Source organism: Mesoplodon bidens (genome assembly GCF_964165515.1).
Source record: "Mesoplodon bidens genome assembly, chromosome: 15".
Lineage (NCBI taxonomy): Eukaryota > Metazoa > Chordata > Mammalia > Artiodactyla > Ziphiidae > Mesoplodon > Mesoplodon bidens.
The window spans coordinates 59,709,782-59,734,896 of NC_138171.1; the positions used below are offsets into that span (position 1 = coordinate 59,709,782).

Genomic DNA, 25,115 nt, shown 5'->3' on the forward strand with positions numbered 1-25,115 from the left:
TGCGGGGTGGTACTACGGCAACTGTGAAGACGGTATTAAACTCATTTGTAAGCAGTTAGAAGAAGAGAACATAAAAGACTATGGGTGCAGCCTGGGGCCCCTGCCCCAAGGGAAGCACCTGGGTAAGGTCATCAGCTCCAGCGGAACCAAGCTGAGAACACCGCCCAACTTGACCAAGCAGCTCTCAAACACCCTGCAACACCTACTCCAAGCCGGCAGCACAAAAACCACATGCGACCAAATGGACTCCCAGCCTAGGGCAGTAACGTTCTCTGGCTGCTGCTGGGAAGCAGAAAACAGTATTGGGTCACACAAGGCCCACTTGCCATATTTTTTAAACAATAAAATCTCAAGCACATTACTTTGTGAGCTTTCAGTTTTATTAGAAACATCACAAGAACAGTCAAGAAGCTGTGTCTGCAGACACGATGGGTTCTGTTACTGGTTCCACAAAGACCTTCCAGAGCTCCTGCAGCAAACAGAGAGAGGGGGAGATTCCGAGATGTGCAAACGAGACTTCACAATTTCATAAAGGGACGTAATCAGCAAAAGAGAAGCCCCAAACAAGACGTGAAAAACAGGCAGCATGAAAGCTACTGCGAGAGCAAGGAGTCTCTCCTGGTGCTTTTGTTGCTCTGGGCTGTTCCGTGGAGGCGGAGCTGGATGCTGAGTCCTGGCACTGATCTGAGAGGCAGGAGGCTGCCACACTGTCAAAGGGACCAGAACGGCCACAAGTCGCACACCTTCTCCATTCTGGGAGCCGTGCAGCATGGCTGCTGGGTTTTGTAAGGATCTGATTTCTTGGCTGCGTGATGCTCCTCTTAATGCTGGCAGGTGGAGAAGGTACAAAACACGCCAAGTTCTTAGTGGGAGCCTGGCACCCTCACGAGCAGGAGGGGCCTGGGAAGCTCAGAGGCCACGGAGCGACGAAGGGAAGGCCCTCCTCGTACATGGAACTGCACACACGAATGAACGCAACGCCGCGCTTGCTGGCTGAAGGGACCGGAGGGTGAGCTGAGCAGGCCCCTCCTCCTAAGAGCCAGGCTGGGTCTCCAAAGACCCAGACAAAGGGCAGCCGCAGACAAGAGGCCAAGAGAACGAAAGACCTTGGGACTTATACGAATCCAGCTCCTACAAAGTTTAAGGGATTTTAAAGGGTCTTCTGACTTTCCAGATTTCCCCCTAGTGCTGGTTTTAAAACTGTAATAAGAAGTGATTAACCCCAGCCCTGCCCTTTCCTGGCTGGGACTCACCTTGTCTCTCACTGAGACAGCCCGCACCTAGAGCATGTCATCGGGGTTACTGTTCAGAGACCTATGTGATGGGACTCCACTTGCCCCGTCAGACGGGCCATCGGCCATCAGGCAAGCCCGCCTAGGCCACGAGGCCACACACTTTCACAGTGAAGACATGGCCGTCAGCACTGGGGCTCCTGCATCAAGATCTTCAGCCCAGTCAAGAGCAACCCACACGCAACGCCCCCCGCCCCCCCCCGGCTCCCGCTTCCCCTGGAGTCTGCACTGCCCGCGGAGAGAGGAAGTGCTCTAAGGCCAGGTGACCGTTGGCCAGGCAGGCCCTCCTGGACCTGGAGAGAGCCCAGCGTCGGGGTCAGCGGGGAGAGCGCGGGCTGGGCTGGACCTGGAGGCTGGCTCACGGCCTCCTCCAGCCGACAGCCTCATGCCAGAGCAAGCTGCCCTTGGGCGGGCGGGCGGGCGGGCACACCTACCAGCTGCTGGATGCGCTCGTAGACCAAGAGCTGCGGGAAGGAGACGTCCACCGACTCCACCGCGAAGCGCAGGCGCCCACCGGTCAGCCCCTCCAGTCGCCGCAGGCATGAGCGGAAGTGGTCGTAGGCCTCGCACGTTACGTCCAGGTGCCGCAGCGTGAAGTTCAGCCTGTGCACAAGCCGCGACACACACACTGCCTGTCACCACCAGAGGCTCTGCGTCTCCCTCCCGTCACAGCGCTGGATTTTAACTGAGCGCCTCCTGCGTGCTGGACGCCAGTGCGCGGCCTTCCGGCATCTGCAGGAGAGCCTGGGAGGTGGGGCCGGCTACGGCCTCCGCTCAGGCAGGGAATGGGGCTCAGAGAGGGGGAGGCACGTGCCCAAGATCACACCCGAGTGATGGGGTCCACACGTTGCCACTGGTCACGTGGACCCTGAAGGGGGTCCTGGACGTCATTGGTGTAAACAATGCTGCAACAGATGTGTCCATCTGGATGGCTCTGTGCACGGCTGGGATCGCTTCCTCAGGGCCGGTTCCAGATGCTGAACTGCTGCGTCAATCAGTGTGTTCGCATGTGTAAAATAGGTAGCTAGTGGGAAGCTGCTGTATAGCACAGGGAGCTCAGCACAGTGCTCTGTGATGACCTAGATGGGTGGGATGCGGGGGTGGGAGGGAGGGGATATATGTGTACATAGAGCTGATTCACTTTGCTGTACAGCAGAAATTAATGCAACGTTGTAAAGCAATTATACTCCAAAAAAAAAAAAATCAGTGTGTTTGGTTTTATGGCTTTTGCTATATACTCTAAATTGCCTTCAGAAAAGCTGTGGGCTATCACAAGAATTAGAGGAAAATGTGTGCAGGGGGCCCAGCACCGAGTCTATCGCAACATGGTCACTCCATCAACAAGAGCCCTAACGTTTCAGGACATCCGGGCGGAAATGCCCTGGAGGGGCTCTGACTGAGTCAGGGCGAGGGCAGAGGCCCGGGGTGCAGAGTGGACATGTGTCTGGGCTCTGACGCACTCACTGCCCAGCCACGGCCTGGATGGGTCCCTGACGCCTCAGCCCTCCTCGCGTCGGCTGTGCGATGGGGGTGGCAGTGCCTGCACACGGGGTTGGTGAGCGGATTAAGCGAGGCACCGTGTGTGAAGGACCCGCAGGCCTGGCCACAGCAGGTGCTGGATAAGCAAGTGACGAGGAAGACACCAGTGAGGACGCATCTGGAAGGCGAGAGCCTGGCCCCGCAAGGAGCTCACCTCTTCTCCACAGACAGGATGGCGGTGGAGGCGTTCTTCAACTTGTGAGCCAGTCGGGACAGCGTTTTAAACAGAGCATCAGTTAGGTCATCGTCGTAAAACACTGTGGGGAAGAAAACAGGCAAATATCAAGAGAAAATGATTCCTCAGCGGGCCCCATGGACGGAATCTTTGATAAACATGAACAGCCACAGCGCTCAGAACGAAAGCGGCATGGAGCCGTGGTGGGAGCCGGCTCGTGGCGACGTGCGGTGACACCGGCTGGGCTGCGGAGGCGCCCTCACCTTCGGCCGCGAGCAGGATGGTGGTGTGGCCGTACAGGTCAGAGATGTCCTCCTCCGACCAGCTGAAGGGGACCTCGGGATCTGTGAAAGGGAAAGGACACCTTGGGCTCAGCCCTTTGTCTGCGGGCCACCAGCCCTCACCGAGACAGACTGAAAGAAGCTTCAGGAGAAGAAATGCGGTCGGGTAAGCTCGGTGCAGTGGGCGCCACCAGGCAGCCCTGAATCCCAGCGCCTCCACCACGCACGTGGAAAACTTCAGGGCAGGAGGTGCCCTTTCTGCCAGGGCGGCTACCTTATCCATGGGGGCCTGACCTGCTGACTCGGCCAGTAGCCTGTGCAGAAAACGATCTACACCTCCGTCCATGGCATTCCTGCCCCCGTGGACTTGCTGTGTGACCCCAAGAAAGGTTCTTCACCTCTCTGGGCTGCAGTGTTTCCACTAGAATGGGCATAACAATGCTTCCCTCACAGGACTGTCGGGAAGACCAAAGGACCTCAAGTGTGCTAGGTGTTTGCTAGGTGACAGGCACTCAACAAGCAATGATTTTCCTCACCTGACATGTGACAGGGAAAAGAAAAGTTCTTGTACAAAGAAAGAGCAAAGGTGCAGGTGTGAAACAGTCTGCATAAGAAATTTAGAAATCTCCCCCACCCAGCAGCCCCTGAACCCCTGGGGCCGACTCCCTGCTGCAGGCAGAGGACGGGTGCTAAGCGGGAAGCTGCTTCCTGGCAGGCAAATGGTCTAGGCCCTGGAGTCCCAGACTTGGGTTCACACCCTGACCTGCCAGGTACCTGTGACCCTGAGCAGGCACTGAACCTCTCTGAGCATCGGTCTTCCCTGGAATTAGGGACTATAGGACCGACTGGACAGTGAGACTGTGAGTCTGAATGACAGAACGAGTGTAGGGTGCCTGGCATGCAGAACCAAGAATGGCAGCTGTCACTCATCAGCCAACGGAGCTAGGACTCTGCTGGGCGGTCAAGGCCACAGGGCTGACGGCCTGAAGGCAGCACAAGGAACCACTGAATCAGCTGGGACACGAGAGAGGAGGCCACGCACCTGTGCAGAGATCGTCTTTCAGCCAGTCCAGTTCCTTGACCTTAATCACACCGCCTGCAAAACAAACACAAGTGGAACTCCCCAAACTCTGAACACAGTTAGGAAAGGAGATAAAACTTCCCACTACACACCAAGATCCATCCATCCCACATTTTTTGAGTGCTAAGCATCAGGCTTGGTGTTGGCCCAGGGAGCAGAGATTCATGAGGTACGTCCCTGCCCAAGGAGACCGGCAGGGAGCAGACACTGATATGAAAAGGACGTGCCAGGTGCATGGGAGGAGAGGGCTCTCGTGTCAATGGGTGTCAGGGAAGGCTTTGAGGAAAAGGCACTTCACACCGCTCCTTCCTTCCAGGCCTGCTGACGGGCTGCTGTGCCCTGGGCATTCAACAAACATGACACAGGGGATCAGACAGGGCCCTGACCTCACGGAGCGTGTGGTCTAGTGGGGCGGCAGATGCCCATCAACTAGTCCCACAAATGTCAAAATACCATGGTTCAAGGTGTAAGCAGAGTCTGTAAGGGGACTGTGATCTTGCCTGGAGGTCTGAGCATGATTAGAACAGACGGGAGGAAGAGGGAGAGGAAACAGGCAGGAGGAGAGAGCAGAGCAAAGGCCCCAAGGGGACAGAACCTCCAGCAAGGCCAGGATGGCTAGAGCGGAGGGAGCCGCTGTGGGGAAGGGGCTGCCGACGGGCAAGGGCCAGGCCCTACGGGGTCCGGACAAGCCAAGGAGTTGGGTCTCTACTCCGAGAGCACTGAGAAACCTCTGAAGGCTCTGAAGCCCGTGGGGTCGGAGCCCAGAAGAGCGTCCCAGATCGCTCAGAGCAGGAGGCCTGGCCGGGCAGCTCCTCCGTCACGGCAGCTTACTCCTGCGGCGGGGCAAGAATCTGATGGTCAGGCCGACAGGGCGGGGGCGCTCTGGGCAGAGTGAAGAGCATGTGAAGTGAGCCCGTGGCTCGCTGGATGCAGGGCTAGACAGCGGGGCTACCAGGACAGGAGACAGGAAAAGCCGGCCAGGGCCAGACCAGGAGGTGTGGAGCCAGAGGAAGAGCTTGGACTTCACCCCGGGAAGATGCTCAGCGGGGAGTGAAGGGGTCAGGCTGCACCTTAGAAAGGTCACTCTGGATGCTTGGGCAGGTCAGAGAGGAGCTGGGGAGACCAGGTAGGGCCCTGCGACCTGCAGGGAGGAGAGATCTGAGGCAGGACGTGGCTGTGGGCGTGGGAAGAGATGAGGCGAGGACAGAGCCGTCAAGCATCTGAAGTGACGCGAAGCCGAGACGCCCGCTCCCTCCACCCACTGGGGTGTCCAGGGACGCAGGGAGTACCCCGCCTCCCAGTCGTGGTTCTGGCTGTCTGTCTCACCTGTAAAACAGGGAAACCTCCCTCCCGGGCGGGGACCTGCTGGGCCTCACCTCCAGTGGCAGTCAGGTGGCTGTTAAGGGCAATGTTTCGCTGGCACATGGCCAAGAGATCTGCACCGACATCTGCAAAAACAGAAGGGCCAAGCCATAAGGTGCCAGTCGTGACGACACTTTTATCTCTGTGCTTCTGCCTGGAGAGAGCTGGTACCAACAGCACGGCTGCAGAAACGTGCAAAATTGAAACGAAAGTTTCTCCTGTGTGTTTTACACTAAAATGAAATATGCTCACCTTAAGGCTCTTTCTAATGGTCTCTGCCTTAAATCAGAGAAGACTGCCCTGGTGGGGACAGACTCTGCATTCCAGGGAAGGGTGAGAACTCCCAGCATCTTTAGAGCACATGACACATGCACACACGTCCCGAATCCACCCTCCATATTTCTCATGACCCTGAGCTGGTGTCATGGCCCCGTCAGAGGCGAAGCGACTCAGACAGTCACGTGGCTGGGCAGAGCCAGTGCTGGGATTTGAACCCAGGTGTCTCTGACTCCAACAAGCCTCGCTCTTTGACACCCCAGACAACTGACCGGAGCCAGGAGGGCGTTTGGATGTGATCGGTGGAGACAGAGCGCGTTCAGGCAGGCTGGAGGCAGGCACCCTAGTGCCTGACTCACTGTCCCGCCGTCATGTCTCCCGAGCCACCTGCTGCTCTGATGAGATGGGGGTTCCTGTCACTTGAGCAGACCTGAGTTGTAGCACGGTGTATCCTTGACGGCAGTGGGGGCCGTGCTTTGCCAAAATTAACTTCCCATTAGGAGAGCGTGCATGTGGGGGGCACAGGGGGTCTTGTGAATGGCATTCGCCCGCCCACTGCAGACTTCCCGGGACTGGACCGTTTCCACCCCAGGGACCATGCAGAGCTGGTGTGTGTGTGTGGGGGGCTCTGCTCACCGAAGGGCCGCACCTGTCTCTTTTCCTGGGCCACTGGGTAAAGAGAATACTGACGTATGTGCCTGACAACACAGGACTGGGTCAGCAGTTTTTAAGCCTTTATGGTACTTTTTGTCAAAACAGATCTTGTGTGGGATTCTAACACGCCAAGCGCATAGGAGAGGAGCAGCGATGGCTGAGCGGGGGTGGGAGACCCAGAGCCCTGGGGCTGCCCCCGCCCTCCGCCCCTTGGCCAGCCCCCGAGGGAGCCCACAGAACCCTGCTCCACAGAAAACAACCTGAGCCCCCCACATGATGAGAGGCACCATGCTGTGAGCCAGCGGCCATGTATGTGACCTTTGCCCAGCCACCTGACCTCAGCCTTACCCCGCCTACTTGGATGGAGGGGATGGTGACAGGCTCCCCTGCGACTGCCCAGGGTCACTGTGAGGTAAGGTGCCGATGCTCATGAAAAGGCTCTACTAACTGGAAAGTGCTGACAGGATGCAAGCTCTCTTCCTCTCCAGTAAACCTCTCTCAAGGGTAAGATAACTTGATTAGATGCTGTTGTCAGGTGCTAGGCAGGAGCACAGCCCTGGGGTGTTGCTTTACGGCTTGACTCTTGAGAAGTTCACTGGGGATTTACACTGAATCGTCAAGGAGGAGTAAACAGGGTGGCTTCCGCAGGGTATCTGAAAAGTACTCCTGACTCCCAGGCCACCCCTAGCTTCCCCTTTCCTAGCTCAGAAGCAAAAGACGTGCGCCACGAAAATGTCAACTAGGAATCGACGAAATGCAAAGCAGTCAGCAGCACCACTTCCTGCCTAGCAGATATCGAAGATTTAAAACATAATGACACTGACAATAATTACTTGATAAGATACTATTGTACTTTCTTATAAACTGGTATACTCTCCCTAAAAAAGCATGTCGGCAAATCTGGAGTGTAACTGACAGTACTGCACCGTGTCAATTTGCTGGTGTGATCCCCAAACTATGGTATAGAAGATGTTACCACTGGGGGAGCTGGGTGAAGGGTACATGGCACTTTCTATACTATTTTGGCAACTTCTATGTGAACCTAATATTATTTCAAAATAAAAAATTTAAAAAGCAATCATTTGACCATAAGTATCAAAAGCTTAAGAAAGTTCCCACCCACTTCGAGGAATCTAGTTTAAGGATTATCAGACAATGATGCACAAAGGTATTTGTTGCAGTGCAATAGACAAATGCAAACAAAACAAAACACAACATATGAAAACAGCCAAAATGTCCAGTAATATAAGAATGGTTTAAAAAAAAAGGGACAAAATATTACCTGGTCATTAAAAGTCATCTGTACGGAATTTTTAATGACGGTGGAAAATGCTTTTTCCCTTTTTTGACATTTTTGGCAGGATACAGCACTGAATATATACAGTTTGATTTCAGCTATTGTTTGGGAATAGGTACACACAAAGGAAAAGGAAAAAACTTGTAAAAAATATATATACGAACGTTAAAAAATAGATTCTAAAGCTCCCTGAGTACAGCGACTTGATCTGTTTCATTCACTCCTGGGTCTCCCGCATCTAGAACTGTGTCTGGCATGTAGTGGGCATGCAATGAACTGCATATTGTTGAATTTATATGGGGAATGTAAAATTATGAGGAAATGTTATTTGCTGTTCTACAAATTTTCCACAGAGAGTAGGCAAGATTTCTATCATCAGAAAAAAAATAAGGAGCTTGTTTTTAAGCCGTATGAGAGGTATATTCCTCATGGTTTTCTGAGACGTTTACTCTTTTGAGGGGGTGTGAACAGAGAGGTACCAGCAGAACCACTGGTCCTGCACCCGCCGGTCCTGCTGGGTCATCCTCGCGCTGCTGAGAAAACAACGAAGGGTGGAGAAAACCAGCGAAAGAGGAGGGCAAAGTCAAGAGCAGCCAAGGTCCAGTGTCCAGTTTCCCTCCTCACTTTCTATCTAGTCAGCACACGCTCTGTGAAGAGCCTACTCCCCCTCAGCCTGAGACGGCGGGGCGTTACCTGTACAGTAGACGGTCTGCGCCACGGTGGCCGCGAGGATGCTGGCCAGCCCGGTGCCCGCCCCGAGCTCCAGCACCGTGCGACCCTGGAAGAGGTCCCGCTGGGACAGGATGTAGTCCGCCAGGAGCAGGGAGCCCCGCCACACCTGGAGGGGAGAGGGACCAGGAACAAAGGTGGCCTGCGGCTCCCGAGAGACCCTTCAGGGCTGTGGGAAGCGGACGGGACCTACCCACCTGCTTGCCAACATCCTCCAGGGGGGTGGCCATGGTGTGCTCTGGACGGGATGGAAACCGAGAGAGAAAGGGCCACCGTGAAAACGGGGATGGACAGAACAGGGACAGATGGGGTGCGGGGGAGGCAGCAGAAACACAGGCCAGGCTACAGCCAGGAGGGGGCGCGCGAGCGTCGCTCTCATTCAGATCCCTGGGTCTCTCTGCCCGCAGCCCAGAGACTCGGGTCACAGGAGGACTTGGCCCAACTTGATCAAACACACATAACCCACACTCCACTTTTTTTACGTTCAGTAACCGCATGTTACGATCATAATATATTTATGTTCTTTTGATCAACTGTATGGGAATAATAATCACAACTCATTCCAAAATACTTTCTTACACTCAGAACCACACTAGAAGTTAACAAAGTAAGTTTCAGATTATATCCTTGTTAGATGAAAAATAAGTATGTTAGGGAGTATTCTCAAGCACAAAATACATCAGGACAAAATCTGGTGCTGGTTGCTGGGGGGAGGTGGAGAACAGAACTACGAGATCAAGGAGAAAAGGGAATGATGGAAAACGTTTTCCCTGTTAAATAAGAACCGGCTCTCGTGTCTTTAAGCAAGATGGTGACGGCCATCAAAACACCACGACATACGCACAGCAGGGAAGCTTCACAGGCTCCTCAGACTAGTTCACATCAAACCCCAGGCTCACCTCCAACCGGGAGCAGGGAGCGGGGGTGGGGTGGGGGGGGAGGCGACAGGAAGGCTGAAGGGGTGTGTGTCTGTGTCTGTGTGAGTACGTGTGCACGTGCGTGAGAGAAGAGGCCGCCTGGCTTTCCAGCCCTGCTCCGGACCCTCAGTGTCAGCTCCCCCGGTCCTGCCCATCCCTCTTCCCCAGTCTCTGCAGCCCCACGGCGTACTGTCCCTGGCCCACTGGCCCTTGGCTGGGGCTCGTGTCTCCCCTCCTCCCATCTTTCTTTTTCTCCTTCCAGTTTGCCTGGCTGAGCCAGGGGCACCCTTCCACGGGGACCTCGGTCGTCTATGCCTGGTTTTTTCCTCCGAGGGGGCCCGTGGACTTAAGTTTTGCCTCCAGCTGCATTTAAGGTGTGCTCAGCTTCCCTCGAGTGAGAATATGGACTGAGCTCAGAAAGACCTGCGTGTGAGCCAGGCTCAGTCACACAGTCTGGCTGGTGGCGTGAGTCACTGAACTTCTCAGCACCAGAGCCACAGTTTGCTCCTTTACAAGATACAGAAATAACATCACCTCATTCCTGGGCTCAATGGCCTCTCTAACCAGGGTCAAGGGCAGGGAGCTCCTGCCCCAGGGGAAAGTCACACTTTATAATTAAACAATTCCAGTGGCGTCTTAAGAACATAAAAGCCCAGCCTGAGGAACACACGAGAATCTCCAGGGTTAGCAAATGGGGTTAGACAGACAGTCTTAGCATCTGAGCTGTACCCTGCCCCTACCAGGACTGTCTCTAGACCTGCAGGAACCCAGACTCTCCTCCTCAGCCCGTCTCCCTCCTCCACACTCAGATCAGTCCCCTGGAATGAAAGCTGACAGCAGCTCACGTTTTTTGAGCACCTACTATGCACCAAGCACTGTGTTAAGAACTCTCCATGGGCCCTCTCTCTCAGTTCCTCACAACCAGAGATTATACCCATTTTACTGACAAGAATACTGAACTCTGAGAGGTTAAAGGACTTGCCCAAGTCACAGGCCAAGGGAAAAGGCACGTGACTCGGGATCCGCCAGCCCAAGTTCTAGCCCTGCCTCTTCTGAGTTCTCTTTGTGTCCCAGTTTATCCATAAAATGGGGAAAATGATCACAATTTACTCTGAACCTTGGGTCTGTGGATTCCTAGCAGGTTCGTGGATAAACTTTAGATTTTTGACAATCCCTGGAAGTAGTCTGGAAAACACATTCTCCTCCCCCTAAGAGAATCTGATTTTAATCAGTTTCTCAAATGGGTCTATAACCTTAAAAAAAGGCTGGGCTTACGAATGGGAGGAACAGGGTGGCCAGGGGAGGGACACCTGCTTAGCACCTGCTCTGCACCAGGCCCTGCAGGAGCACTTACTGGGCAGTATTTATGAAGTCACCACCAAAACCCAGGGAAGGCAGCTTCCCCGAGCCCCTTTCATAGGTCCAAAAACTTGAGGCTCTGGGTGGGCAGGATACTTGTCCGGAGTCCCCTGGCTTGTGAGGGGTGGAGGAGCTCTACAGGATCCTGAGACCAGGACCCCTTCCCCTGTGTCACATTTTACAGATGTGAGTATACAGCTGCGGATGGAATAATTAGGAGTTACTGCTTAAGCTCAGGTATTCAATGACCTTTCTATTCTCCTCCCTCAGGGCAGGTAGGGACCAAGTGACAGTGAGCCGAAAAGGAGGGTGAACTTCCAGGCGCTGTGAGATGGGGCTTCACAGAGAGGCAGAGCTGGTGGCACACTGACCCTACGCTGCCCTGTGGGACTTTGTTCTCAGCTTGCAGGATGGGAAATTCCCGGAACATTAAACATGTGCCCTGGAGGCCAAACAGCTCGCTGTGAAGTCTGCTGCTCCCCTCCTCAGGGAGGCCAGTTAAGTGACGGCTGAGGGAAAGGAGCAGTCATCGACCCCCAAGAATAAAACTTTCCAATGTTCTGATCACGTGACATGGGTAAGAAACATGGGCTGTGGTGTCAGACGGACCTGAGTGTGAGTCAAGGCTCTGCCACTGACTAGCTGTGTGATCTTCGGCAAGTTCCTCAACCTCTCTGAGCCTCAGTTCCCTCCTCTGTGAAATGGGAATACTCATCCCTGGAAAGGCCATGAGGACCAGAGGTAATCCACAGAAAACAGAGTAGGGTCCCCACCAGGGTGGTCTAGAACCAGCCTGCCTGGTACCCAGCAGGCACTCGGTAACCGTCTGCTGAACAGATGACCGCATGGCTATCAGAGCTGCTGTTCCATCTGGGTTTCTGAGAGCGCCCAGTGGACCCCATGTGTGCAACCCAGGCCAGTGTTGTGGGAGGCCTTTACCTGGGACCTCAGGCACCATCCAGGACCCTGCATCTCAGTGAACAGACTCACATCAGAGCAGTGCTGGGGATGGCCAGAGCCCTGGCTGTGGAGATGGATCACGTGGACTCAGAACCTTCCTCCCTGCCCCCAAACGGCACGGCCTTGGGCTCGTCACTTCTCATTTGTAGCACCCCTCAGAGAGGCTGAGAAGACTGTGAGGTGAAGAAGGTGAACATCAAAGCACAACAGGTGCCTCATCGTCGCTGGCTTCCTTCCTGCCCTGGCTGCTCTCCACTCCTGGCATTTCCAGAGATCAAAATCCCCGAGTCACCAAAGCCCTCTGCCTGCCCCTACGCCCGGACATGGATGCTCTGGGCCCTGCCTGAGTGCCTGCTGAAACCTCCTTCCGCCCCGCCTCTCCTGCCACTGCATCCCTGCCTCCTCCCACCCCCACGCCCCCAGCTTCTAGCTCCCAGCTCCCAGCCCATCTGATGGGCCCACACACTCCTCCAGGTTAACTCTGGATCTCCCTCCCCCTCCCTCCCCCTCTGCCCTGCTCTAGCTCCAGAATCTGCCATGGCTCCCTGCTGCGGGCTCCTGCGGGCCAAATCTTCCACAAACAACCCCGACCCACACCCAGGCATGCTACGTAGGATCAGAGTACTGATGCAGGAGGCAGCAGCAGTGAAGCTTCCAGAGCAGGGGACGGCCACGCTGGGACTTGTACAATCAGGAATGTGTTAGGGAGCGAGCCCTCTGGGAAGGAGGCAGAAGCAGAGGTGCGCAGGGAGAAAGCGCACGGAGGCTGAGCGGTGAGGCTGGTGTGAGTTGAGGCTGGAGAGGAGGGCGGAGCCACCTCACACAGGGGCCCCGGAGCTATGCTGAGCGTGTGGACTGTGTCCCGAGGGCAATGGGGAGCCACTGAGGAGTCTGGAGCAGGAGGGTGACTCGACGGCACTGTGGCAAGCTCTCCTGCTGTCAGCAGCACTACTGGCTCCCAGCGTCTGGACGCCGGTTCTGCTAACCTGTCCTGCCCTGAGATGCCTGGACGGGCCCGTGCTCAGCAGCCTTGTGCCCCGACCGATGCTGTGGCGCCGCCTGGCGGCAGGTGAGCAGCCCTTTATTTACCTATTTTGATGACATCGTAGGGGCCACTCTCTCGTGCTTCGTCTCCCAGGACGTCATCTTCCTCCTGCGTTAGAATCACAGGATGTACCTTGTCTCTCGGAGGCCCCGAGGGCTTGGAGGGAGAGGCAGCCCGTGGTCTTCTCACAACGTCCAAATCCCCATCCTCGTCCAGCTGAGCTGCCACGCCCTCCTGGCTGGTGGCATCAACCCCAGCCTGGAGGGAGACTCCCTCACTGCTGCAGCCGCTTCTGGCGGGAGGAGTCACCTCTGCGTGATGGGCTCTGTGATTGCCACCCTCAGCCCCCGAGTCTGTCTGAGAGGCTTGGTTCCACAGAAGCTTGAACTGGGACAGGAAGACTGAAAGGCAAGACAAAACACAAAAGCAGAATATTTCCAAAATGTCTCCTTTTCTATTTCCCTTCCTCAATTTCCACCTGGCAAGAGTTGTAAAGGCCAGCCAGGTGAAAAAAAAAAAAAGGACAAGGACCTACTTACTGTATAGCACAGGGAACTATATTCAATATCCAGTAAATAAACCATAATGGAAAAGAAAAAAAAAAGGCCAGGTGGAAATATCATAAAACCAGCAGAAAAGGTCTGATTTGGCTGTGACGCTGCAGCATCCAGAGCAGCCCCGCTGAGCACCTGCACTGCAGGCACTCGGCTCACAAGATCGCATTTACTCCTTACAGTGGCTGTAAAAGTGGCAGTGTCACTCTATTTAATTTATTTTTTATTTAAACATTTTTTTGGCTGCGCCACACGGCTTACAGGATTTTGGCTCCCGACCAGGGATGGGACCCACGCCCCCTGTAGTGGAAGTGTGGTGTCTTAACCACCAGACCACTAGGGAAGTCCCAGTGTCGCTCTGTTTTACAGATGTGGAGGCTGAGGCTCAGAGGTTACATGAGCCGACCAAGGTCACACAGCTGTGGGTGTGGCTGAGGCAGGATTCAAACCCAGTCCACTCAACCCCTGCGCTTCTGCCCTCCTCACCGCACTGTTCAGCCTTAAGGTTGGAAGTGAGCACAAGGATACTGTGTCCCTCACCATCTGGTGGCCAGAAAGTCACTGGGACAGGCTTTGGTAAGAGTATGGGTGCCAGGAGAGTTGGGCTGGAGGCAGGGGGTTTCCTGGGCCGGAGTCCTCCACGTCCCCCGACTGTCTGACCCTGGGGCAACTCACTTATCTGTTCTGAGCATCAGTTTCCTGAATCCAGGAATCCAAACTGGGACATGAGGGAAAGGGGAGTTATGAATTGCACCAGAACAACAAGCAAATACAACAGAGTGATCGGAGCTGGGGAGGGTGGCCAGGGAGGGAAGAATGTTCTAGGCAGAGTGAAAAGCAAGAGCAAAGGTGCTCAGAAGGAAGGTACATGCAGTGTGTGAGGGGCGGAAAGGAGCAGAAAGTGGCCGCTGAGCAGCGAGGGCGGGAGAGAGAAGTGTGGACACACGGGCAGGGGCTGGGTGGGGCTGGGTCTCGCAGGCCAAGGTGAGGGCTCTGATTTCCTTCTAAGAGCAAGGGAAGCCCCTGGAGGGTCTAAATCAGGGCAGTGGTGTGATTTGCAATTTTCAAAGGACCCCCTGGGCTGCTGGGGAGAGGAGTGAGGGAGTGTGTGCAGGAGAAAGACCAGGCAGCCCTGGTGGGAGGAGTCAGCCGGGGGTAGGGGCAGTGTGCTGGGGGAATCCCCGGTCCCCGACTCCCCCACTGGCCCGTGGGCTCCCCCAGGGCAGAGCTCGACTCATTCCCTCTGCGTTCCCAGCATCGCGTCCAGGTCTGGCACAGAGCAGGTGCTCGGGAGAGCACAGGGGTTTGCTCAGTGAAACAAGGGCACTTAAGAAGTGGTGTGAGGATAAGCTAAACAATCCAGTCTTCCCAATCTTTCCTGTGAGAAAGCAGGAAACACAATGGGCTCCCTGGGATGCAGGGACCTTACCGGGCTGCCCCATACCACTCAGCCGCACCATGAGGTGTCTCTGGTTTGGGGTGTGGAGGTGGACGTCTGACAGCACGGTGTCGCTTTTGAAGGTGATCTCGTCCATGGCCTGGGCTCCCCATTAACCATGGGACGGCAGCACCTGAGAGGTGAGAGCAAGTCCTCAGGACAGCAGGTCCCAGAGGGGAACAGTGTAAACGACCCCAGCCAGGTGGCAGAGAGCTCCCTTTTCAATCCTCTCTTAATTCTTCCTGAAGGAGAAAGTCTCAGAGCCTTGACAAGGGAACAGAATCCAGCTAGAACTGTTATTTTGTTTTGCACTGTGTTCATTTTCATAGTAATCGTTTATTTATGGCAAGAGATCTACATTTCCATTTATACTGATAAAGTTTTCCTTCCCTTTTTTATTTTTTCCAATTTTTTTATTACGAAAATTTTCAAAGAGCAAGTTGAGGGCATAGCATAATAAACAGCCATATACCCACTGCTTAGATTCAATGATCATTAATGCTTTTTCACATGATCAATCAATCCATCTATCTAGGTTTTTTCTCCCCTGAACTGAGCACTGTCTAGACATCACACCATTTAACCACTAAATAATTCTTCAGCATCTGTCTCCTAAGAACATGCTCCTACATAACCATAAGATCATTAGCAGACCTAAAACAATTAACGATTCCCTTATACCATTTAAAACCCAGTTCATGATCAATTTTCTCCATTTGGCACCCAAACGTCTTTTGCAGCTAGTTTTTCCTAAACCAGTATTCAATCACAATTTATGCTTTGCATTTAGAAGTTGTTTTCCCTATAACCTTTTTCTTCTAGAAGTTGACCCCAGCTGCCCATATACCATTTGTTTTTACCTTCTTTTTAAATTTAAAAAAAAAAAGAAGTGAGTGGATTTAACGGAAAAGCAACTAAGGGAATCACTGTACTGGTGATATACAGATGTGGAAAAATTATGAAGGCGACACAGCAATAACTAAAATTTGGAAAACCATGCTGGAGGCAAGGTGGTCAAAAACAGGAAGGCTTTCCCTCCATCCAAATGTTCCACCTCATCAAAAAGCATTAAACAGCAGCAGCCGCGTGCAGACAGAGCCTTGAGCTGTGATGCCGGGCAGAGCAGGTATAAACCCAGTCTCCTACCTCCTTGCTACATGAACTTGAGAAAATTACTCCACCTCTCTGGAGCCCTTTCTTCAGCTACATTCTCACCTTGCAGGGTTGGCAGTAGGTGGGGGGATGGGGGGAGATATGTGGGGGAAGGGTGTTAAGTGCTGAGCAGAGCCCTTGGTCCGCAGCAATTGTTAATAAATCCTTGGTTTCAGATGCTTGACCCAAACCTGCCCACAATCCCTGACCTCCTACAGGAACCGTTCCTACTTGGGTAGATGTGTGCACTACCTGTGTGCCCCACGCATGTCATGAGACCTCTCGAGCCTCCATTTCTTCAACTGGAAAATGGGATCGTCATAACCCAGGCTGTCCACAATCTGAGTCCACATACTGGAGTGCCTACATTTAAGTACTTTCCATGGGGAAGCAAAAGTTGTACTAACACAAACATTTTTATAAAAGAGTCGCCCCTTGCTGGCTGGCTTTCCTATCTAACACTATAAGCCAGCACAAAGCAAGTGGCTTGTGAAGTGAGCCTGTGAATCTGGCAAATGGATGCAGGATTTCATGGTGTCAATGAAAGCAATGGAGGAGAAATGCTCGACCCTCAGGCAAAAGTCCTCAACCAATGAGGACTGGAAAAATTAGGATGGATCCAGGAAGAGGATCCAGTATAAATACAGCTTAGACTTACCATGACCAATCGTTTTAAAGACAGATCTGGCTCTCCCGTGACTGAAAGAGGTTCTGGGGGAAAATACTGCAACCACATACCAAATTTTCTTAAATACAGAGAAAAGCCAAACCCGTATTCTTAATTTCTAGTTGAAATTTCAATTTTAAAATCCAACCTGCACAGGTCTCCCAGGAAACGCACTCTACAATGGAGTACTAGGTTAAGTGGAATCCCTTTAAGGGGCTTTTCCTAGAACCAGATCTCTGGGAATGCAGAGGCACTTTGTACCTGTCTCAGCGTCTGTGTGAGGATTAAATGAGACAATGATCACTTTCAGGGTTCAGGACATAGTAAGTGCTCAATAAATGACAATAGGAAATATTATCATTATAGTGTTGATAAGAATAATTATTAACTGATGTGCTGGAAGATGTAATAAGGCAATAGTTTCTCTATTTAGGAATAGCTGACTCACAGTCTCTGTCTGCGAATGCTGGGGCTGGATGGGCTTCAGTCCCCTCTTCTCACTGGGAGGAGGGAAAGGACACCCCGACTGCAGATGGGACCTCTGCTTCCTCCTTTGGGCAGCTGACAAGTGTCCTTGGCTCCTCTAAGGCTGTGGGGCCCAGACGCAGGCGCTGTCATCTGAACCCTGTCAGCAGTGCCCACTGAAAGCAGTTTGCTGGGATCTGGAGGTTGAAATGCTTCCCCGCCTCCGAGGCTTTCTCTCTGCCAGGTGTCACAAGGTCATCAACAATCAGGAAGTAGGCGCGATTGTGGAACCGAGGCCCGGGTCTGTGGGACAAAGACTTGGCCCTGGCCCTGGCCGCGGCGCGGAGCCGTAGTCAGGGGGCTCCAGGGTCCTCGGCCCTCGGGGCTCTTCGTTCTCTCTGTCTTGCCGCCTCCCTTAACTCCAGCTGGCGAGCTAAGCACTGCCCTCTGAAACTGCAGTCACAGCTCGGGCATCACCCTCCCTTCCTAATCCAAAACCGAGGGGGCTGCGTGGACCCCGAACGGAAACCCAGAGGAAGGCATGGACTCCGTCTCCCAACACCCTAGCTTAGAAGGGGAAACTGAGGCTGAGTGGGGACTTAGGCTTCAGGCCCGTGGGAGCCCGCACTTCAAGGCCAGGCTCGGTGCCAGGAGGCTCCCTGCACCCTTCCGCGTGCCGCCGCCTCGCCCACGGGCTTACCCACCGCCGGCCGCTGCCTGAAGTCCCAACCGAAACCCTCAACTCGGTGCGCAGGCGGCCACCATTGCAGGCAGCCTCCGCAGGCGCGGCCCCACCCGCTGCGCGTGCGTCCCTCCTCGTCTCCCGTGACCACGCCTACCTACCGAATCGCGCATGCGTGGCAGTCTCGCTGGCAGACTGGTGCAGCCCTGAGGTGAGTTTTGCGCCTGCCCAGGTTTGCTCTCACCTGCCCTGGTTTAATGGGGTGCCCGGCCTGGGTGGGACGGGTCTGCGAGAGGGGGGCCGTTAGGTCGCCCCAGGTCACCCAGCTAAGTGGCAAGGCTTGGATTCGAACCCAGGTAATAGGGCTCTAGAGCCTGTGCTGTTAACCAGTATACTAGCTATATACTAATTATCGTTATCCCTGCTCTTAGTACTCATTAATATAATAGCTGGTACTCGTTTCATTCATTCATCCACTCGTCAAGTCTCCAACACCAGGCGAATGAAGAACCTCAGGTTTATTAGCGTCTAACAGGAAATGAAATCTGATACAACTGTTGCACTTCAAGTAAGCTTCCAAGCACATAGGACCACAGATGTAAAATGTGCACACATTTACATGCACATACGGAGGGTCAACATCAGTTTCGTGGATAAACATGAGGGGGTGGTTAATAGGGTGATCAAGCAACTTAAATAAGTGTTTTTAAAGGAAACAGATCGTTTCCTGAACTCCCCAGGACAGTACAGGGAGAGCCGGCTGAGCGTCTTGGGACCCCTTTCTAGTCTTGGTTGCGTTGTTCCCAGGGGATGTCTGGGTGCTAGGAGGGCACCGAGGAAGGTGGTGTAGACACCTCTGGGTTTTTTGTCTAAAAGCTTGTGAGAATAAAGCAGGCAGAGCCATCTTTTAAAAACAAAAGTCAGATTACATCCCTCCTCTGTTCAAACCCTTGGAGGCCCCCACCTTGGACAGAAGGAAGTCAGGATTCTCACAGTCATCCCCTCCCCATCTCATACCCGACTCTGCTCCCTCCTATTCACCCGGGAGGCTTCTCTCCAGGACACCCACCTGCCTTGTTCCATTCCCTCACCTCCTTCTGGCCTGTGCTCAGGCATCATCCTCTTCTCAGTGAGATCTTTGCAGACCATCCTATTTAAAATAACCGTTTCTCGGGGAATTCCCTGGTGGTCTAGTGGTTTGGACTCTGCGCTTCCACTGCTGGGGGCCCAGGTTTGATCCCTGGTCAGGGAACGAAGATCCCGCAATCCCCACGCCCTGGCCAAAAAAAAAAAAAAAAAAGCCACCTGTCCCCACCCAGGCACTCCCTGGTGCATAGGAGCTGCTCACAAAGTTCAATTTGTCGAATGAAAGAGGAAAGAGGAATGTGTGCTCACAGGGTGTGCAGAGAGGGTGGACAAAAGCAGACGTGATGTCACTGCCCATCTTTGGGCTGCCCGGATGTGTTAGGGAGCTGGACAGAGAGCTGCTGGGGGTCTGGGCAGTCCTCACTGAGATGTTGAGGTAATTCACGTCATCCCAGGCTTCCTGTCATCCTCAGCGTCAAGTTCAAACTCTCCACTTGGACCCTGTTAACCTTTCCTCCCTGAGGCACGGGCAGTATCCATTCTCCTCTCCTCCTATAGTTGTATAATATTTTTGCTGGGCACATGCCTCCCTCAAATTAAAGACTATTTCCCAGCCTCCCTTGCAATAGCAAGGACATGGGGTTAAAATAAAGGGATTAAGCCAATGGGATGTAAAGGGAAGTGTTATGGAGCAGTTTCCGGGACCCTCCCTTAAGCAGGAAACTGGGGAGTCCTTGGTTCCTGATACTTTGTCCCTTCCATCATTCATGAGGCCCAAAACTGATGTGCTATGAGGGCTCTACACTAAGTTATGGCAGAGTGGCAAACCTACTTGGAGGTCACCTCCTCCAGGAAGCCTTCCCTGATTCCCCCTCCTCCAGCTCACGACTATGAGTCTCTGGGCCCTCCCAGTCCTCTCTACTGTCTCCATCAGAGCACCTGTGACTCCCCAACCAGGTTGTGAGTGCCTTGGAGGCAGGAGCAGCTGCTGGTTCCCCTCAGCAATTTATGCTGGATTTCTCTGTATCCACAAAGGAAAAGAGAATAATGCTTGTAAAGCAGTTAGCATCATCCTTGGCATGCTGTGAGCACTCAAGAAATGACAAGAGCACCTATAAACTATTACAGTTGACCCTTGAACAACATGGGTTTGAATTGCACATCATGGGTCAATTTATAGGAGGAGTTTTTTCACTAAATAGGTACTGTGGTACTATACAATCTGCAGTTTGTTGAATCTGCAGGCTGTAAAGTTATATTTGGATTTTCTTTTTTTTTCTTTTTCAAATTCTCTTCCCATTTAGGTTATTATAGAATATTAAGCAGAGTTCCCTGTGCTATACAGTCGGTCCTATATTTGGATTTTCAATTCTGCAGAGGGTCAGTGCCCCTAACCCCTGCGTTGTTCACAGGTCAACTATATTATTGCTTATACTAGTTCATTCAGGTGGTAAACGCCCCAAACATGTCGGAGGGGGCGGGCAGGTGGAGACCCTCTGGTCAACAGGTCCAGCTGAATCCATCGTTCACCATTCGGCCAGGTCCTGCGAATGTGAATGATGGAACTGTATTAAGGTTCTTATGGCTGCTGTAACAAATTACCACAAGTTTGGTGGCTTAAAACAAAATGAATTTATTTTCTCACAGTCCTGGAGGCCAGAAGTTCAAAATTAAGGTGTCATCAGGGCTGGGTTCTCTCCAGAGGCTCTCAGGAAGGATCCTTCTGTATTAGCTTGAGCTGCTGTAACAAACTATCAGAGATTGAGGGGCTTAAACAACTGAAATTTATTTTCTCACAGTTCTGGAGGCTGGAAGTCTGAGATCAAGGTGCCAGCATGGCCAGGTTGTGGTGAGGGGATTGCCCCTTGGGTTGCAGACAGCCACCTTCTCACTGTGTCCTCACACGGCCTCTTCTCTGAGTACATGAATAGGGAGGGAGCAGGCTCTCTAGTGTCTCTTATAAGGACACTAATCCTATCAGATCAGGGCCCCATCCTTATGACCTCATTTAACCTAATGACTTTCTTAGAGCCCCCATCTCCAAATACAGCCACACTAGGGGTTAGGGCTTCCATATATGAATTTGGGGGGACACATGCAGTCTGTAATACCTTTCTTGCCTTTCTCCTAGCTTCTGGTGACTCCCAGTGACCCCTGACTTGTAGATGAATTATTCCAGTGACACATTTGCTTCCATCTTCACATGGCCATCTTCCCTCTGTGTCTATGTCCAAATCGCCTCCTCTTCTAAGGACACCAGTCATTGGATTAGGGCCCACCTAAACCAGTATGACCTCATCTTCACTTATTTACCCTGCAAAGACCCTATTTCTAAATAAGGTCACATTCACAGGTTTGGGACTTGAACACATCTTTTGGGGGAACATAATTTGACCTATAATAGAAAATATCTTAGAAGGGACGCTCCAGATCTAGTTTTTCAGCCCCCAGCTGTGTGAGTCACCTCAGCTATGGGGGTCCTCCTGGCTGAGACTCCCAGACATCGTAGTGCAGAGACAAGCCAGCCCCGCTGTGCTCCATCCGAATTCCTGACCCACAGAATCCATAAACATAACAAAAGTGTTATTATAGTCCATGCCGCTAAATTGGGGGGTAGTTTGCGACACAGCAGTAGATGCTCAGAATGAGGGGGAAGGAAAGCTGCCCTTCGCAAAGCTTTGCAGATTAGGGGGAGAGGGCCCCCCGCGTTCCTGAGTCTCGGTTACATACACAACCACCCCTGAGGCTCAGACAGGTGAGGTGCTTTGCTCAAAATGCCAGCTGCTGAGTGGCAGAGCGGGGATGCAGACTCAGGTCTCTGAAATGTCCCAGCGTTGGATGGGGCCTTAGAGTGAGAAGCCGTTTCTAGCATCCCAGGCACGTCTTTTTCTTTGAGAGTCTCCCCCGAGGCTTGGCGATGCAAAGGTTACTGCGCTACTCCCATATGCCGGAGTGTACATCACCCCCACTGCCTGGGCTAATGACAAATCATGTATGCAACAGAGGAAAGTGGATGGTCTGCCAGATGTGTGATAAGAAACCAGCTTGCAGGAAATTGCTATCAGGTGATCATTATCAGCCCGGGTATTCAGAGCAGCCCCGTTTCCAAAGGTCTTGCGTTTACTAAATGCTTGATGCGTTTTCCCAATCGGCCCTGGAAGATTTTGTCCTCCTGGAGAGAAAGCTCTTCCCCTGGATCTGCTGAGAGCAGGTGATTATAATTCTACACCTCCCCCACCCCCGCATCTCACCAGCCTCTAACAGCAGCTGCTACAAATGCACAGTGATTGCCTCTCTGGTTCCTGGTACTGCGTAGAGAGAAAGCAAGCTGACCGTCGAGTGCGATGGAGCTGGGTTCAAATCCCAGCTCAGCCAGTCAGTAATCATAGTCACTCATTTGATGCGTGATTGTGGAGAGCTTTTCACATGCTAGGTACTCGGGCAAGTTACTTTACTTCTTTGAAACTTACTTTTCTAATTTCTCGAGTACTGATAATAATACCTACCTTGAAGCGTTGTTGTGAGAATGAGTGAAATAGAACGTGGAAAGTTCCAGGCACGACTTTCCTGCACTTCTTGAGCTGATCTGAGCGTATCTCTTCATCTTAAAGAACGCACCAATTTCACTAATTTTACCAAGTCATATTGTTAGATTTTAAAAAAAACAGTTAAGCCAGGTCACCTTTAAGGGACCTGGAAGGAAGTGTTTGGCCTTGGTGACGGTGTCACGACGTGGTTCGAGATTCTCCCCGGGGTTGCCGTCATGGCCGCATGCTTGTTCATCCCGGGAATGGCCACTGCACGCATCCACAGGTTCACTAACAGGGGCAAGGAAAAAAGGGTTGCCCATTATTCATATCTGTGGAACTTGGTGGAAAGAGATAGGCGCATCTCTGGAGTTGATCGTTACTATGTGCCAAAGGGTTTGGAGAACACTGATTAAGGAAGCATTTTCCTGATTGATGAAAAATAACTCAGTTATGCTCATCTACCACTGCAAGAAGTTTATGCAGTGTATTGTGTAGCATGCAGTGTATTTTGTACTCTGTAATCAAAGTAAAACAAAAAAGTAAAATTAAAAAAATAAATAATTGTAAAAGCCAGTTACATAAATCAGGAGCTTGGGATGAACACACACACAACTATATGTAAGACAGATAACCAACAAGGACCTACTGTACAGCACAGGGAACTCTACTCAATATTCTGTGATAACCTATATGAGAAAAGAATCTAAAAAAGAATGAATATATGTATATGTATAACTGAATCACTTGGCTGTACACCTGAAACGAACACAACATTGTAAATCAACTGTACTCCAGTAAAATTAAAATAAAAAAATTTAAAAAGCCAGTTACGATGCCATACATACGGTATAATATTAGTTAAGTAACAGAAAACACTCAAAAAATTACATGTTTTCTCAGGATATGTGCATATTATGTAAATACACAGAAAAAATCTGGAAAGATGCCTTCTTAGGATAGGGGCTGCTTGAAGAGGGAGAAACCAAGACTGGCCCCATTTTGCAGATCAGCACACTGAGGCTCAGAGATGTGAAGTCACTTGCCTGCAGTAACTCAGTTCCTAGGGGACTGGCCCAGGTGGGTCTGACTCTGAAAAGTGGTTCAGAGTTCAGAAAGTAAAGTGGCTCTTCTAAAATGTGCTTCCAGCTTTCTGGAGTCAGGCAGCCTCGATGCCGATCTTAGCCCTGCCTCCTACCCCCTGTCTCAGGTCAGGTTCTCCCAGAAGCAGACCCAGAGATGGGAATTCACATGCAAGTGATTTTTCAAGGGTTTCCAGGAGAAACTCGAAAGGGAGTGAGGGAAGTAGGACAGGGAAGGCGAGAAGGCCAGCATGAGAGAGGGCTCAGGTGGAAATCCAGCTTCAGCCTGATCCCACGGGGAGCTCTGGAGCATAAGTTATACTACAGCCTTTCCCCTTCCTTGAGACAAGTGTAGGAGTTTCCTTGGGCTGTTGTAAGAAACCAGCACAAACTGGGTGGCTTAGAACAACAGAATTGTATAGTCTCACAGTTCCAGAGCCTAGAAGTCCAATGTCAAGGCGTTGGCAGGGCCAGGCTCCCTCTGAACGCTCTTGGGAAAGATCTGTTACAGGCTTCTCTTCCAGTTGGCAACCCTGGACGTTCCTTGCCTTGTAGACGCATCGCTCCAATCCCTGCCTCCATCTTTGCATGCTCTTCTCTTCTGTGTCTGTGTCTTCTCTTCTTATGAGGACCCTTGGATTTAGGCCCCTAACAGGTAATCCAAGATGATCTTCTGATGACAGACTCACTCGTCTAATGTCTGATCCATTCTGTACACCTTCCCAGACCTTTTGACCTTGCACAGCCCTGTGCCTGTTCCAATGGCTTGGTTGGAAGCCCCTGAAACCAGCAATGGCTAAAATATACTAAAAAATATGACAGTGTACAGGGGGACTCTCACACCAAAAGGATGGAAAAGCTGGGAAAGCCAGACCTTGAGAGGGACAGGGTCCAGAGAGCTCAGGAAATTTAGGACGAAAGCAAAGGGTCCTTCTTCAAGGTGTTACCTTAGAAATGGCGTAACCTTACGCCCCAAGCACTTTCCTTGATCACGGTCTCTATTCACGAGGCATATTCCGGAAAGAAGAGCATCTGATTGGTCTACCTTGGCCTGAGTGGGCGGGGCACGTTGATTGACAACACCGCTAAGACTGCACAATGCAGGGGATGGTTCCCCTAAGAAAAATCAGGGTACCATTGCCTGAAGAAGGAGAAGGGGTGCTGGGGAGCCTCAAACCCCAGGTGTCCACCGTAGAGTCCCTTCTGATTCCTGGTGTGCCAGCTGTACCATGCTGCTGGTGATTTTGCAAGGACAATGCTCTCCCTGCGAGTCTTTGCACCCAGAACGCCCTCCCTTGTGACTTGGCCGTTGATGAGTTCCTACACATCTTTCAGGCTCTCCATCCTTTGGAGTCTTCTCCATCTCCTTGCCAGGCTGAATCAAGGGAACTTTGTGTTCCCGCAGGGGGCCCTGGGCTTACTTCTATCAGCTCCTAGAGGTGGTGGCACTGTGGTTTCCTTCTCGCCTCTCCAGCCCCTATCCAGCTTCCGGCCC

At 52.3% G+C, this 25,115-nt stretch overlaps 2 protein-coding genes across 11 annotated transcripts; one reads left to right on the forward strand and one right to left on the reverse strand.

The window, feature by feature from the left end:
* Positions 1 to 362: 362 nt before the first annotated feature.
* On the reverse strand, positions 363 to 18,032 carry METTL22 (methyltransferase 22, Kin17 lysine). 10 transcript variants are annotated; one of them, XM_081257667.1, is made up of 12 exons: positions 17,227 to 18,032; positions 14,951 to 15,092; positions 13,277 to 13,368; positions 13,012 to 13,075; positions 8,884 to 8,924; positions 8,651 to 8,795; positions 5,745 to 5,816; positions 4,330 to 4,383; positions 3,270 to 3,350; positions 2,986 to 3,088; positions 1,727 to 1,895; positions 363 to 469 (listed from the first exon to the last, which is right to left on the reverse strand). In XM_081257667.1, the coding sequence occupies exons 2-12, from the start codon at positions 15,054 to 15,056 to the stop codon at positions 404 to 406; spliced, it is 993 nt and encodes a 330-aa protein (XP_081113793.1). In that variant the 5' UTR covers positions 15,057 to 15,092; positions 17,227 to 18,032; the 3' UTR covers positions 363 to 403. The 10 variants fall into 10 exon arrangements, with proteins under 10 accessions (XP_081113793.1, XP_081113786.1, XP_081113784.1 ...); XM_081257660.1 differs by adding an exon at positions 16,927 to 17,051 and having other exon boundaries at positions 13,012 to 13,368; XM_081257658.1 differs by having other exon boundaries at positions 13,012 to 13,368.
* On the forward strand, positions 15,078 to 23,409 carry LOC308628343 (uncharacterized protein; the record flags this gene model as incomplete). Its single annotated transcript, XM_081255166.1, has 3 exons — positions 15,078 to 15,099; positions 17,967 to 18,136; positions 22,712 to 23,409. 3 exons carry the CDS (start codon positions 15,078 to 15,080, stop codon positions 22,952 to 22,954), a joined length of 435 nt encoding a protein of 144 aa, XP_081111292.1. The 3' UTR covers positions 22,955 to 23,409.
* Positions 23,410 to 25,115: the final 1,706 nt, after the last annotated feature.

Coding starts and splice junctions, on each gene's coding strand:
- METTL22 (XM_081257658.1), bottom strand. CDS start 15,056: ATGGACGAGATCACCTTCAAAAGCGACACCGTGCTGTCAGACGTCCAC. Junction 8,796..8,883: donor TGGAGGATGTTGGCAAGCAG/GTGGGTAGGTCC, acceptor TCTCCCCTCCAG/GTGTGGCGGGGCTCCCTGCT. Junction 3,351..4,329: donor GAAAGACGATCTCTGCACAG/GTGCGTGGCCTC, acceptor TCCCTTTCACAG/ATCCCGAGGTCCCCTTCAGC.